Source organism: Anolis sagrei, chromosome 1 (genome assembly GCF_037176765.1).
Source record: "Anolis sagrei isolate rAnoSag1 chromosome 1, rAnoSag1.mat, whole genome shotgun sequence".
Classification (NCBI taxonomy): domain Eukaryota; kingdom Metazoa; phylum Chordata; class Lepidosauria; order Squamata; family Dactyloidae; genus Anolis; species Anolis sagrei.
In genome coordinates, this window is record NC_090021.1 from 235,623,481 (window position 1) to 235,639,976 (window position 16,496).

The window sequence follows — 16,496 nt, forward strand, 5'->3', positions numbered from 1 at the left end:
GTGCCTGAACAAAGGAAATCTATTAATTTTATAGATTCCTGTTACATACATGCATCGTTGCTATACCACATCATAAAAAGCTCCTGCTACCTTTCTCAGTGTCGGGTACATACATAGGTTCTTTCTAAAAAGCACTCTAAGGCAGAGTTACAGATAGCAACGGCAAGTAAAGATAACACTCCATCTTCAACTCATCAATCAAAGGGGACCCTCTTATCACTTTAGGTCCATTAGCTCCTAGTGAAAGGCCCCAGGAATGTTTAGATAGCAAACCCCCCTACATTCCACTTTAAACACAGACCTCCCCCCCCCCCTTGCATTCCTGTACCTCCTGGTGCTGCCTCAGAGAAACTAATACAGAGAGTCTGATTTTTCTACATTTCAGTGTTTTAATGTGCATACAATATATGTGTGTGTGCACACGCGTGTGTGTGTGTGATTATATTTATTTCTAAATATTTATTTCTAAATGCATCCGTATCCATTTCTTATCACTTGGCCTTGAGGTTGAAATAGATTGTCAAACTAACATCATGAAATTGTGGAGTAAATTAACTTAAAACTTAGGCCCCTTCTATACTGCCATATAATCCAGATTATCAAAGCAGATAATCCACATTATCTGCTTTGAACGGCATCATATGAGTCTACACTGCCATATAATCCAGTTCAAATAAAGATAATCTGGGTTTTATATGGCAGTGTAGAAGGGGCCCTAGAGGAAGCAGAGGCTCAGCACTTCAGGGCACCAGACAGACATCCTGGTCCTAGGATATGAACGTTAATGAGGGGTCATTAGTAGTTGCACGTTCATTTCTCCTCCTCCATCAGAGTTCATGGAAGAAGCCTGTGTATGTGTGGATCTGCTCCAATAACAAAAACCACCCCACTTCCTTTGTACGTCAAGCATGACATTCGTTTCTTCATACTCCTGGTCTCATTCCAGACTTACTGATTAGCTGTGAACAAGCACTTCAAGGATCTTCCGTGAGTATGTATTCCTTTTGTGCTAAGTTAAATAATATTAGAGGAACAGTGCTTGATTTCATCCAGGGATTAAAGGCTTCAAGGAATAATGGTGTTTCTATGCATGCTCAGAGGTTTTTTTCCTCTCTAGAATTACACATGCAATTTTTAAAATAGAAGCCAGTCACCATCCTCAATGTGTGTGTGAAATGCCTTGTGAATTATTTTCTCTGAGAATCAGATGCTGAGAAGTTTATCATGCTCTAATCAGCTCAGTTTTGAAAGTTGTTGGGATAAGAAGGAAGCGGAGAACCAAGATAAGCCAGAACACTTCTGATATTCTCTGGTATAATCTTGAGACTCAAGAGACAGGTTCTGTGGATGAAGGTTGTTTTTCAAATGAATGATGTTGCACAGCATGCTTTGGCTACTTTACTAGCATTTAGTTATGATGTGCCTATCACTATGTTATAGAAGGCTCTAAAACATAAGCCTTGTTTGTAAAGTTCTGTTTTCGTGGATGGGTGATGCCTGAGGAGCAAAACCAGAGACAGATAACTTTTCTTTTTGAGTCCCACAATCTTGAACAATGGCATTATTCTTTCAGTGCTTCCCTTAATCCCTCATCCCGGATGTAAAGCCTATGATCCTCAATGCTACCAAACAGGCCCGTAGCCAGGATTTTGATTCGGGGGGGGGGGGGGTGAGTTTGATTGGGGGGGGGGGGGGCTGAGTCTGAGTGAAAGAGGATCTACCCTAGCAAACCTTCTGTATCATTACCCCAATACCCCCATGCATATGAGATATATTGAGCATGGTGATCAGATCATGATAGGAATAAACATAACAGTTTAAATAATGTACCAGTAAGACCTTTTCGCAGACCACCACGAGAATTTGGGGGGGGCTGAAGCCCCCCAAGCCCCCCAAGCCCCCCCCCCCCCCCCCCCCAGCGACATGCCTGCTGCCAAATGAACCACAGGTTGAGCATCCCTTATGTGGAATTTCAAAATCTGAAATACTCCAAAATCTGAAATTGTCCACATGGGTGACTGAGGTAATGACAACTTCACTTTCTGATGGTATGCAAAGTTTTGTTTTATGCACAAAATTGTTAAAAATATTTTATATTCCTTCAGATTATGCATATTTATTTGTATAAATGTATCGGTGTATAAATTTTGTGTTTAGATGGGTCTCCATTTCCAAGATATCTCATTATGCAAATACAGGTATCCCAAAATAACTTTTAAAAACAAAATCCAAAGCACCTCAGGTTCCAAGAATTTCAGATAAAGGATACTCAGCCTGTATACTGTTTTATCACTGAAATGTTCCTACACCTCTGACTTCCCCATACGGAGCTCTGAATTGTTAATCACTGGATAAATTCCCTTGGATACCCTGTCCACACATTGATAAATAAGTGATTATAAGACTGGGTCAAGAAAGATGCTGTGCCTACCCCACTGTGTCCATGGAAAAAATGGGCTGAGAGAGACTGGAGGATTGGTTTGACCTGCTGCCATGTCTTGAACAACCCGCAACACAGAATGCACATGAGTTGCCCACAGCATGAAGATCAATGTTACATTATGCTACTCTTGATTCGATACCCTGCTGCTAAGGGGTTGTAAAAGTTAGCCACCTTCTCTCCCCCCCCCCCCCCCCTGTGTTTACCTTTAAGATCTGTGCTTTGACAAAAGAAAAAAAGAGATCGATGTAAGCTCAGACAACAGCTTGAGACAAGTAATAAATAAGGAATATTAGAAGCCTTGTGAAGCATCACATGGACTTTATTTGATAAACACATGAATTCTTCAAAGCCTTACTTTACACCTTCAAATATTCCATATCACCTTTTAAAAACTGCAGGAAACTTATATTCAGTTGAATAGTAGCCAGTTTACAGAATACCCAGTGCTAAACCAGGAATGCTGGTGTCAGAGATATCTATGGTACAGAGAAGAAAGTGTTTGTGCCTATCTACATGGGCCACCTTATCTTAAAGCTAACAGCATAATTCCAATAATCATTCCAGGAAGAATCAGAAAGGGGCATCTTTTTACAACACAAGCTAAACTGAGGGTTAAGAGTACTACCTGTTCCAGATGAAACTGCACACCTCTTGACACATAAAGTTTGCAGCTTGGTGGGAGCTTCTTGACTGGCATTGTTCCTAGATACTCAGTTCGCTTTCTGCTGTTGTCTAGGAGTGTTGAGTGTGAGAAAATATTATATTTATCTGTACAGGGACAACAAGTACTACTTTGGAATGGAGGGATTTATAAGAGAGATACTCATGTGATATTTCAGCCTTATTCTGCTGCTATTGCTAATATTGTGAAAACTTTGAGGTTTGTAGTAGTGTTTGTGTGATTGTTCATGCACTAGAGCAAAGTATGGCTTGGCATGCCCTCCTACTTCTTTTCAATTTTTTGAAACAGGTCAGCCAATAATACAAAATATGCCCACATCTTTTCTTTCTTTCCCCTCTTTCAAATATCAACAAGTGACTGGTTACAGAATTGGAAGTCCGTGCCAGACTGATAAGCTTATGATGCTGCATGATATTATTAATTGCTAGAGTAATATTATTACATTACAGAATTGTGAATCACAAACCACAGACCAAGTATGAAAATCTCCCCATTTCAATTGTAACACAGGATGCCCTATGGATTTGGGCAGAAAGGCATGTACCATGCTAGTACTTGTAGGAATTAGGGCAGTTGTTTAAATACTTACATTGAAAATATTGATCAGTAGAGCTAGGACTAAGACTGGACAGTTGAAATGTCGGAAGAGGTAGGGACCTCTAGTTTTGGAAACATGTTCTGTCCACAGCAAACTTTCTGTATGAGTCCTATGGAATTTCCATGAAATATTATATTTAATTTGTACCTTTTTCATAAAGAATACTGAAATGTATAAGAGGTTGGTGAATGAATATTGGAGAAACTGATAACATGATAACTGCCAGAATCCTTTGCTTGGTTCCTACTAGCATCATTATTTGATTACAGGCAGTTCCCAAGTCGTATCATTATAATGTTAGACCAAGGACTTCATCAGACAGGCAGGAGGGAAGTGGAGGAAAGAAGGGGAAAGTGTTGGCAAGAGTAGGGAAACCATCTTAATGCATTATCTCCTGGCAGGGTTCATCTTTGTCATCTTCTTCCCACTTTCCTTTGCTTTCCCCTACCCCCCCCCCCCCCCCCGAGAGAGGAGTCTCTCTTCGCTGGCAAGACAGAATCCTACAGATGGCCACGGAAATGGCCTTGCATCATGGGATGGCATCCATGGGACTCAGATTCGCCAGCATGTGAAAATGGAGAGAACATGGGGGAATCATCCATATGGTTAGGTCTCATGTTTCCAGTCTTTATCCATTCCTTTCTTAGTTGTTAAATCAAGTCCTTTCATCTGCTAAAAATTGCAGCCATAGCACACAGACTTGCTGGATATATATGTTTGTGAAAACATGAAAAGATCAACCACATTTTTACATTTTGCAGTTTAGGAAGAGGGCACCATGGCATAGAGCAGATGAGCAGACTTATCTTCAGTGGGATCCAGTCCATCGCCAACAAGTGTCCAGCAGTTCCTGCAGTCTGAAACACAGACACTACGTGTGATAAACAATATTCTTATTTCTGTCAGCGTCACCTTTGTCACCCTTTTTTCCCCAGTACCACCATCATAGCACCATCAATAAAACTAATACCTGAAATGAATCTGTAGCAGAAACAGAACTTTACCAGTAGAGTCACTAGGACACTAAGCATTACCCACACATAAAACCTTTGTGGCTATTTTACCAGATAACTTTTTGCAAATCACATTTTCAAAGATTCCATATCCCATTTGTACCAATTTGTTTCCAATTTGCATTCTGCTATCTGAAGACTATTGTCCATGTTTAAATATATAATATAGAGGGGGGGGGGGCATTCTGCTAATTTTCTGAAGTAAAGGGATCCTGTCCTCATATTTGCCAGTAGTTGCCCAATGCTTTCTTGCCTGCAGAGCAGTTGGCCCTAGCCTTGTCCCAAGACACCTTCATGCCAAATGATTCCAAGAAGAATGGGGTCAGACAGAATGAGAGGAAATTAGGCTCCTTATGACTAGAAAGCTGAAGGCATATGATATCCACATAAGGGAGGGAGGGAGGGAGGGAGAACTTCTAGCACTGCCCCAGGCTCATGATCCAGAACTGATATCCAAAATGGATAATACTGTGCAATTTCAAGGCAGTTGCAAAATGTTCATTTGGATACATTTTTATCCTTGAACAAACATCTCTCATAATCCCATTCCCATCTTCTCCACAGCCTTTTCAGCATGATCTGCTTTCTAACTCTCACATTAGACATTGAATCCTGACAATGTCAGGAACACAACAGTGTTTCTACAATATCTTTCTGCGTGAGACTGAATTGATCTGATAATGTAAATAACATTGGAGATGGCGAGAGATCACAGAAGAGCAGTGCTGACAAGTTTCCGTCATTTGATTGAATGTTCTGCCAGACATAGAAATGCCTCTTTGAACATGAGATGGCAAAATGTGCAGATAATGAACAAGAACCTGGGCAAAAATCCTCCTTAGTACATCTGCATTGTGCATCAACACAAAACAAAGTTCCAAATACACAATATTGGTCTGATAGGCAAAGGTAATGGGAATGCAATTCGCTTTACTTTTTACATACAGGATATGCAAAGTGTGTGTGTGTGCATAAAATATACAGTCAGATTTCTAGTATTACTAAAAGAGAAAATTCTTGGCTACCTCACCAATATTTATTTATTTATTTATTTATTTATTTCATTTACATATACCCCGCCCTTCTCACCCCGGGGGGGACTCAGGGCGGCTTACAGTGGGGGCACAATTAGATGCCCAAAACAATTCACAAGCAATACAAATACAAATAATTCAACAATTAATTAAAAACATCAGTACATAATAAAATAATAAAAACAGTCTCATGCTCAGGGTTCAGAGTCCATATATCCATTCCATTCCATTTGTCCTTGTCTATCATCAGATCCTTCAGTTAGCTGTCAGAATGACCAAAGGCTTGATCCCAGATCCAGGTCTTCAGTTTTTTCCTAAATGCCAAAAGGGAAGATGACGATCTAATCTCCCCGGGGAGTGAGTTCCACAGGTGGGGGGTCACCACTGAGAAGGCCCTGCTCCTCGTCCCCGCCAGCCTCACTTGTGACAGTGGCGGGGTCGAGAGCAGGGCCTCCCCAGAAGATCTTAAGCTTTGAGGTGGGACGTAGAGGGAGATCCGTTCAGACAAATACACTGGGCCGGAACCGTATAGGGTTTTGTAGGTCAAAACCAGCACTTTGAATTGTGCTCGGAATTGGATCGGCAGCCAGTGGAGCTGATGCAACAGGGGGGTTGTATGCTCCCTGTACGTCACTCCGGTGAGCAATCTGGCTGCTTCTCGCTGGACTAGTTGTAGTTTCCGAGCAGTCTTCAAAGGCAACCCCACGTAGAGTGCGTTGCAGTAATCCAGCCGGGATGTGACAAGAGCGTGGACCACCGTGGCCAGATCTGGCTTCTCATACCAACTGTGCAAAAGAGAGCAAGGGAATGCATTTGGCTGAAGTTCATGGACAAATTCTGAGAAAATTTCTCTCTGCTCCTATCAATATCTTATGTAGCAGCCATAAGGAAAATTATATATTTTTTCCAGTTTTCAGGCAAGGAGTGCTTCTTTGGGGAAATGAGGTGCCAGAACCTCAATTTCTGCCTTTTTTACTACCTTACTTACTTTATATATATATCCTATAACATTTCTTCACTGCTGTGGCCTCCTTCCCATGTTTTTCCTTGCCTAGTAGGATGTTAGATCAGGGTCCAACAATGCTAATGAGAATAACAGCATTTTATTAATAGTACATTTGCAATTAAAGGTTAACCAGGGCACATTTTTGACCCTCAATATTATTTTTCTTGCTTTCATTGAACCCCTACTTTATTTTATTTTCATTTTAGCAGAATGCTTGTTTGCTTGTTATTAAATGAAGTCATGTCCCTTGGATATTTTATTAGTAGTTTGGTCAGCCACTTCACTTGACATTTACATAGTATGAAGACCTTTTGTTTTAGGGCACTGCCCTTTGGAATCAACCCTGTTCAGCAGCCTTGGATCTCCTACACTGACCTCATTCCTGCAAGGAAACCACTATGCCCCATGTACCTCAACATGACCAGATATCAAACACATTCATAGCCCAGAGTGTTGGGACTTTATCAAAAGATGTCTCCACATGACAGGGTCTTTCTGCTGGTTCCACACAAGGGGATTTTGATGCTGGGTTGCCAGGGCTTCTCAACTACTGTACTTCTTCTATATGTATTGTGCCATCCATGGTGTCTAGAGAATAGAAGTTCAATTATTCCATTATTATTAAACAATGTAAGCTCATGGGCTGTTTGGAGTATGCTGGCACCATTTGGGGAAAATCTTTTGTTGTGTTCAATTTTCCCTGGATTTGTCATTGCTAAGCTGCTCACAATTATTATTGTTGTTGTTGTTGTTCTGCTTTCCTTCCCTAATGTTTGTGTAAAATAACAAAAAGGATTGTAAATACTGAGTCAGAAGGGATATAATATTAAATGATTTCTATTATTATCAAACACACTGAAATCTGAGATGAAACCCTTGAATGTGGAATCTCTGATATTGAACTGACTCATGAGTTGGGATTCAGTGGGGCCTTTACTCAGTGTAAATACATTCATTTTTTTCACTCCAAACACCTCTTCTTTCTGAAAGGGAAGGCAAAGACGGAATTGTCCTTTTTTTCAAAGCTTGGAAAGTTTATTATAGGAAGAACAAGTGTAAGGGCATGATCCACCCACGCATAACTGAATAGTGATATAGGGAATGCGCTCTGATTCCTACTACTTATGTCTGGTATCAAGATACTATTATATGGTGACATTTGGAATCCGTGGGGTGGGGGGTTAGCAGGGTATCAAGCAAACATAAGGTGGAGTAAATTTCACAGCTAATGTTAAAGGGTTGTGGTTCAGTCCATTCAGGATTTGATTCTAACAGGTTGTCTTAAGAAGATGACTATTTAAAAAATTAATAGCAATTCTAAGGAACACAAAAATAGAAGAAGGCAAAAACCAATTGTGTTGTGCTGAAGTATGATGACTGAGAAATGTTGGTGCTAATAAGTATTAAAGCTCTGGCTTCAACTAATGCTTAGGTTTTACCAAGTGGCAGCCAATGGGTTCCATGATCAGTGAGACAGTGGATCTCCTCTATTGCTGGTCTCAACTAACTATAGCATTCAGCACTTTGGAAAGCTCCTTTAAAGTTCAGACCATAACCTCTCACATTATTTCTAATGAAGTTCATACATTTGTATCTGTTTCAATAAGGTGTGAATCTGTTTTTCCTACTAATTATTTGCTGTTGTTCATGTGTTCCATTAGAAACATAAAATATTCCATTAGACTTAGGGCCCTTCCACACAGCCATATAACCCAAAATATCAAGGGAGAAAATCCCACAATATCTGCTTTGAACTGGGTTATCTGAGTCCACACTGCCATACATTTCAGTTCAAAGCGGAAAATGTAGGATTTTATTCAGCTGTGTGAAAGGGCCTGAGAGCCATGTTAAACTGATGTATTTGATGAAACAGAATCTAATTGACATAGATTTCCTGGGCACTTTCTTTAATTGAGCTGTAATGAATGTTTTCATAGATAAGCTTAATTTGGAGCTCCTGGTGGCACAGTGGGTTAAACCGCTGAGCTGCTGACCTTGCTGATCTAAAGGTCAATGGTTCAAATCTGGGGAGTGGGGTGAGCTCTTGCTGTTAGCCCCAGCTTCTATCAACCTTGCTGTTAGAAAACATGTGTGAGTAGATAAATAGGTACTGCTCCAGTGGGAAGGTAACGGTGCTCCATGACGATGACATGACCTTTGGCTTAGAAATGGAGATGGACACCACCCCCCAGAATTTGACACAACTAGACCTAATGTCAAGGGGAAACCTTTATCTTTACTTTACTAAGCTTAATTCTACTGATTTAACTGTTTTTAATTTGTTTTTCTCTTTCTTTCATATTATGAACATTAAAAATGGTGTCAAACTGCATGAATTCTGCAATATAGACACAATCCAAGCATGCATAGAATATCCTAGGTCCATGAAAGACTGCAAAAATTCTCCCTGTTTCTCTATTCTTTTTATGAGATTTCCTAAGCCTCAGGAAAGCCATCATTCTGCCAAGAAACAAATAGACATTAATATTTTTTTCCTTCCATCCCTCATCTTTTGACATCACTAACATCAGTAAACCTCTGAGGACGCAACATAGTGGCCATCACTTGGTAAATAATCTCCATTTATCCAGGTTCTTTGGGACAAGTGATAGCATTTTAAATATTCTGGACTAATTCTGGCTCTAAGTTGGTTCCTGGTGTTTTCCAAACAGATGTTTCAGAAAAAAAGAAACTTCATCCTGGGTGGATTTCTCAAAGAGATGCAGGCATGCTGCATACAGTAGAGAGCCAGCATAGTGAGATGGTTTCAGTGTTAGATGAGGCACTGAGACCAGGGTTCAGATACTTACTTGGCTATGGAAGCCTACAGGGCAAGTACGCATACATACTTTCAGCCTCAGAGAAAGTCAAAGGCAAACCACATATTAACAAATTCTACCAAAAAAAAAAATCCTGAGAAATTTTCCTTAAGTTTGCCATAAATAATTTGAAGGCAACACACTGTGACATTTTTATGTTTACCTATTTCAATTTCAACTAAATTTAACTTGAAATTTCAAAGTATGATATAATTTTTATTTAAAGGAATCTAATGCTGCTATAATCAGAAGTACTGTAATATTCCTTCATGCCTTTCAGAGCTGATCCCTGGGTCAAATTTAGCACTGCCTGAAGTATTGAGCTCCCAGAATGTTTGTGTTGCAGTCTTTGCCTTCTTTGCCTATTAGTAGTAATAAGAAATGAAACCTATGATCAAGTGAAGGCAAAAAGGAAATGGTGTTGTTTTCAACTATTCAGGATGTGATTGAGACAGGGAATTAGGGAAACTATTTGCAGGATTTTACTAAATGCATTTATTAAAAATTATGTTTGGATTTTTGTTTTATTTGCATTATTATTATTATTATTATTATTATTAATTAAACCTGACCTAATGTTACCCATGAGATCTATTCTGAAAATAGTTTCTAAATGCAATCCATCACTGCAAAAGACAATAATCTCATTTTAAACATCTGTGATAGAGACTCAAGTCAAGCAGATGAAGAAATCGGAGAAAAAGGAACATTCACACTGTCCTCATTCTGACATGCATATGGTCAGTGCATTCAAAACTGCTTTCAATTGGAGAAGAAATCCCTGTTCTGATGTGGCCAGACAGAAACAGATAATATTTTAACCAATGTTTAAATGTTCTTATCTCCAAAGGATTTTGCCAGCAGATTTCTTGCAGCAAAAACCTTTAAGAGCTGTTTTTGAAGGCAGCTCCCAAAAGCTAAGTTTTTAAATCTTTTCATCCAGAAAAGTAATTTTCCAAACTAACCGAGTTATAATTTTTGTTAATGGTTTTTACAAATAGAGATGCTCCAAAGAAAAGGAATAAAGTTGTGTCTTTGTCTCCTTATTTCTCTTATGCCCTTTGCTGAGAAATATGAGGTAATCTTGTCCTTCATATAGTATTGAGGGCCGTAGTAAAATGCCCCACTTCCCATTGGCTCTCAAGAAACCTTTATGAAGCTTGATGTGTTTCCAGTTTACAAACCTTTTAAAGTGGGATTGTTGTCTAATATACTTCCTGCTCTACCTCTGGAATCAGGAAGTGTATATGGACATCTTTTTCAAAAGGTATCTCATGAGTAAGGTTAATTCAGTGTTGTTTATTGCAATCATAGTACAGTAAACATACAGGTTGAATGTCCCTTATCTGAAAATCTGAAATCCTCCAAAATTGTCCACATGGGTGGTTGAGAAAGTCACACTTTTGCTTTCTGATGGTTCTGTGTGTTGTATCTCAGAGCAGGAACACCTCTGTCTTTAAACACCACACCAGTGTAGTAAAATCAGAAAGCAGTTTATTGAAGGATAGATGTAAGCAAAGCAATAAAAATGTTAGAAACAGTATAGTGCAAAACGGTATTTTCCAAAGAGTATAGATAGTTCATGAACTTCAGGGTACAAAGGTAAAAGCAAAAAATCCAAAGATGCAAAATCCAAAGAAACAAAACAGTATGGAGATTCCAAAGCTCAGAACAGGAACCTGGCAAAACTTGGAAAATGAGACTAGAAATCCACTTGGAAACAAGACCATCATGAAATTCCAACATTGACAAGACTGAGCTAAAATCCTCACCTCGTATCATATAAAGCTTTTCCTGTCCTGTGAACTGAAAGGAAAGCATTCTGTTTGCCCTTACAGCCAGATAAGGAGTTATTGCCTTTCTTTTCTAGCAGACAGACTGACCTTCGCCGATCTTGAAAACTTTGTCTTAGTTTACAAAAGCATTGTTTTCTATCTTCAAATTCATTAAATTCTGCACCTGACAAATCATCCTCAGAATACAATTTCTCAGAGAAAGACTGCTTTGGGCCTCTTCCAGAAATTTGGCCCTGGGAATCTACAGGAGAAGCACTCTGTTCATGAGAGACTCACGCCTCTCAGCAGTGCCTGGGCTCAGGCCCAGAAAAATCCTCATCCCCATTGGCATTAGACACAGGCCCACGAAAACCATCATCCCCATTGACATAGACACAATCACAGGCTGAAATACAACCCTGTGTACATAAACTTTGCTTTATCCACATTATGAAAATATTGCAATAAAATTACCTTCAGGTCTATGTGTACCAAGTGTACAGTATGTGAAACATAAATGATTTCTGTATTTAGACTTCGGTTCCATCTCCAAGATATGTCATTATATAATTATATGCAAATACAAGCATTCCAAAATTTGAAAAAAATCCAAAATATTTCTAGTCTCTATCATCTCAGATAAGCGATAGTCAAGCTGTACATATTTGTTAATGATGTTTTCGGTGTATATACGAGGGGTATTTTTTAAGTAAGGTCCGTTTGAACATAAGTACACAACAAAAGTTTATTTCAAAAAAGTAAATTTACTTTCAGAAAGTACATACTTCACTCTATTTTTTGACATAGTTGCCAAGTTTGTTCAAACACTTATCATACCTCTGAACCAATTTTAAAATACCCTCTTCACGAATCCTCGCTTCAACTGAAGCCACCAAATCGTCTGTAATCAAAGAGGGGCGACCGGAGCAGTACTCATCATGGACGTTGTCACGGCCATCTTTGAATTGTCGTACCCACTTTCGCACTTTGCTTTCACTCATAACAGTATCACCGTACACTTCACAAATCTGTCAATGAATTTCTGCAGCAGGCAGGTTCCTTGCTGACGAAAACCATATCACTGAGCGAACCTCACATGCGGCGGGTGAGTTGATAGTCCTAAACATTTTTAAAGCACAGAACAGAACCGTACAGGTTAGCTACAGAGCGGAAACTGAGCACAGTTGTTCCCGAGGCATGCCGGTACACGACGCATGCACTCGTTGTAGTATGCGTGTGAACTACTAGTGTCTACAACAAAACGGACGTTACTTAAAAAATACCCCTCATATTTAACAGAATGAATGATCAATATTTATTGTGCCAATGAGAAGCAGTGTGGTGTGGTGGTTTGAGTGTGTGACTAAGTGTGCACCTACACTGTAGAATTAATGCAGATTAACAACAGTTTAATTGCAATGGCTCAATCTTGGGAGTTATAGCTTTACAAGGTTTTTAGCCTTCTCTGCAAAAGAGTGCTACAGTCTCACCAAACTACACATCTCAGAATTTCAAAGAACTTAGCCATGGCAATTAAAGTGGTGTTAAACTGCATTATTTATTTATTTGTTTGTTTAGTTTATTTATATACCACCTTTCTCACCCCTGAGTACACTTTAGATGTACCATAAGATTCTGGGAGACCAGAGTTCAAATCACTGCACAGAAATGGAAACCCATGGTTCATTTTGGGCAAATCACCCCTTCTAAACCTAGAGGAAGATAATGGCAAACTTTCTGTAAGTAAAATAGCATTGAGCCTTGGCAATTAAAGTGGTGTCAAACTGCATTAATACTACAGTATAGATGGATCCTTAATCTCACACAGAAACTACCACACCACTCTGTTTCTCATGCACACAATCACCTAATTGGTTTGCCTCATGGTTGCTCATAGATCATATCAAGAATTTGTGTTAGTTTTTTTTTGTATCATAGTACATTAAGTTAAAATAAACTTGTCAGCAATTTCACAATGACACAATAGTTCACATTCAAAATAAGAAAAACTAAAGCCACCCCCTTCTTTCATATGCTCAGTTTGAGTGCTACTTGCATTTTTGTCCCTCAAATCGGGCTAAAGTGTAAAGAGAAAGAACCTGTGAAAGCAAGAAAGAAAGGCAAATACTTCTAGAGGAATTCAGATGAGTTTGATTTGGGTCAATACTTTCAGGAACCAGTTCTGAAAGGCTTGATGTAATAAAGAGGGTACTTCTAGGCATGTCAGTGTAGAATATTTCCAGTTAAAATCAATATACAAAGAAAACATTCAACACTCTTTGAAGAAGGAAAAATTACTTTCTGCCTTGTGGAGTATGCATTATGTTTGAATCACCTCTTTGAGAAATCAGTCTCTGGATAAGAGTTTTCCCCTTGTTCCCCCTTTTTTTCAACATGGATGTAATCAGGAAAATAATTTAGAATTATTTCCACTGCTCCCCCAAAAAACCAGACTGCCTTAAGTGCAGTTCTGCTGTGTGATTTTTTCTCTCTCTCTTAAAGTCTACAAAAGTTTGTGCCAAAGCTTCTGAAGCTGCTCCAAAAACTACCTTGTTTTTTCTCTGGAAGTTTACTTGTTGAACTTATGATATGATAACCTCACCTCCACATAGTGGATAAATGTAGGAATAGCTTTCTTAACTATTTTCAGTCAGCAACTCTTGGGAATACTAGGCATTAATGAACTTAAGAAAAATTCCATAGAAGCAGAACACCCTTATTGTGTTTCCCCTTGTTATTTAGCAATACCTCCGGGTTTTATTAAAAATGTAAAACAAATGTCTGGTTGCTCCTGACACGATAAATAAATAACCTCCGAGTTACATTTTGTTCCCTAAACATTATGATCTGGATGGCAATCTGTTTCTTTTAACTCAGTGTTATGAATTTTACTTTATTATTACAAATCTGTCACATATTGCTTTTTGAAACTGTTGCAAACGGCCTGGAATCTTTTGTGTTAAAAGTCACTGTAGCATTTTTTAAAAGCAAACAAAGCCAATGGCCTTGCTTTAAGTGATCATGGATCAAAGTGCATGGAGCATAACAATCTGTATACACATCTTCGTGTGCTCCACCCTCTCTTGGAGCAGCGTCACTCACAGTCATTTACTGGAAGGCAGAAAAGGAGGGGAAGAAAGTCCAGGAATAGCTGCAGAGAAATGATATCATTCAGAGAGTTCATGATTTCTGGACCAAAAAAGGCAAAGTTTCTTTTATCTTCTGAAGTAAACTTATGCACTTCGCTGTGGACATGAGACCCAAACATTGCATGGCAATAACATTTTTATGGTTTTACCACTGTTTACCCCTTTGAGTCTCTTTAAAAGAAATGAAAAAAACACCATTATATATAAAATATAATAATATTGTTACTGTTGAGTGATCTCTCGTAGCCTGAGGATGATGGTCCTCCAAGTGTAATGTCTTGGCGGTGGGTCTGTAGGTGGCTGTGGAGCCCCATTCTTGATCTGCATGTTCTCCCGCAGTGATGACATTGGTTTCTAGGTGGAAGGTGGTCCTAGTCAGGGTTGGCTTGATGTGCCTTCCTCTTGGCACGTTTCTCCCTTTCGCCCTCCTTTCATGCATCTTTGAATTCTGCAGCATTGGTGGTCACAGCTGACCTAGCAGCAAAAACAACAATATGGTAACATGACAAGCAATTGTCACACCAAGTTCTTACTGAAAAGTCAATCAAATGACAAGATTCTATCTCTGTTAGGGAATGGTGGTGCACTTTCTCCATTTCTTAGAACGGCCTTGGGTTTTTTTATGGGTTTTTCCCCAGCAAGGCATCCAGTGAGAATGACACTTGGAAGAGTGGTGTTCCTTCCTCCTAATGGTGACAACAAAATCCAGGAAAGCCAGGGGATGCCTGCTACTCTTATCCAGCCACAAGGAACAGTGCAATATGTACACTATAAAGGCCAGCAGCCTTGGAGCCCCAATACCTCACTGCAAAAACTCCTCAAAGTGGAGACAAAGACTCTTGGGTTAAGTGTCTGGATGTTCCTGTTAAGTCTGATATTATGTTAGAGAGTCTGGTCATGCTTCCCACAATGAATCTGCAGAAAAACACACCCACTGGTCCACATAGGGCTCACCTATAGGCCCAAGTACCCAAACCAGGAAGGGATCTTGAGGAGGAAAGGCACAAGGTGAATGACATGAGCCCAAATGCTGGAACCATAAAGTAGTTTGGAGAGGTGATCTATTCCACCCAGGCTGATCCTAAAACTACAATATACAATGTCTAGCTGATGCAATTCGCTTTCAAGCCTTAAAAAAGATAACAAAATAATAACAGCCAATTCATAGCTGACATAAAGAGGTATACCCCCCCTCCCCAAGAATATATTCCACTTCTGAACCTCTGAAGTTTATCTATCTGATGCAAAATTGTCCTTCTTAATGATTTATGAATCAGGCAGCAAAAGACACAGTGGTTGAGATTCTCTGTGGCAGAATAAAGTGTGAACGTTCTGCAAGTGTAACTTTTTATCTCCACTCATCTGCTCCCCAACTCACTGTTTAGTCTGATCTGTGTGAACAGCTGTTTGCAGCCTCTTGCTAGGACCTCAAAACTACTTCATTACATGGAGGTTCAGAAGCCATGGGACAGTGTGGGGCAGCCCAGCTTTGTCACCTTACTGTTGTGGGTCATAGGCTGCCATCCAGCAATGTTTCCATGCTGTCCCTGGCTTCTTCTATGAGGAGGCGAGTAAGCACTCAACTCCTTGGGGCACACTGCCAGCACAGAGCCCAACAGAGCCCTGCCAGAAGTAGCCCTGCATAAGTTGATGGGCTCTGGCGGACTCCATCCTGAAAGCATTCCGGCAGCATGCTTAAATGGGGAAAACCACCCATCTGATGAGGTTGTTAGAGAAATGCCATATTAACTCTATGTCACTGAATGATTTCATCCTTCCTTATTGTTAAACACACAGACGCATACATGCCTCCTCTTCTTGTGGTATTTTTCAACCTCAGTTCCTTGGATGATAGGTGTGGTAAAAATGAGCTTTGTGGGGATTTACACACAGAGAATGTTTGGTTTCAGTGATTGTGGCTTACCGACTCCGTTTTTATCAGAGAGTAAGGATTTGTACCCATGTTTTCATGGTCAA

At 39.7% G+C, this 16,496-nt stretch overlaps 1 protein-coding gene and 1 long non-coding RNA gene across 10 annotated transcripts in view; one reads left to right on the top strand and one right to left on the bottom strand.

Moving 5' to 3' along the window:
* The first annotated feature begins 862 nt into the window (after positions 1 to 862).
* Positions 863 to 16,496, top strand: part of LOC132772285 (uncharacterized) — a 43,717-nt gene continuing 28,083 nt past the window's right edge. For 3 of the 9 annotated variants that reach the window (XM_067462204.1, XM_067462243.1, XM_067462252.1), the window contains exons 1-2: positions 864 to 991; positions 15,158 to 15,362. In XM_067462204.1, coding sequence (XP_067318305.1) covers positions 15,175 to 15,362 — 188 coding nt within the window. In that variant the 5' untranslated portion in view covers positions 864 to 991; positions 15,158 to 15,174. Of the gene's footprint in view, positions 992 to 12,391; positions 12,476 to 15,157; positions 15,363 to 16,496 lie in introns of those variants that run through there. The other 6 variants (XM_067462239.1, XM_067462247.1, XM_067462219.1 and 3 more) reach the window with 5 other exon arrangements.
* The window catches only part of LOC132772339 (uncharacterized), a 32,641-nt gene continuing 28,577 nt past the window's right edge, over positions 12,433 to 16,496 (bottom strand). The window contains exons 4-5 of the long non-coding RNA XR_010908861.1: positions 14,746 to 14,993; positions 12,433 to 12,489 (exon numbers count right to left, since the gene is read on the bottom strand). This is a non-coding gene — a long non-coding RNA (uncharacterized lncRNA). The remainder of the gene's footprint in view (positions 12,490 to 14,745; positions 14,994 to 16,496) is intronic.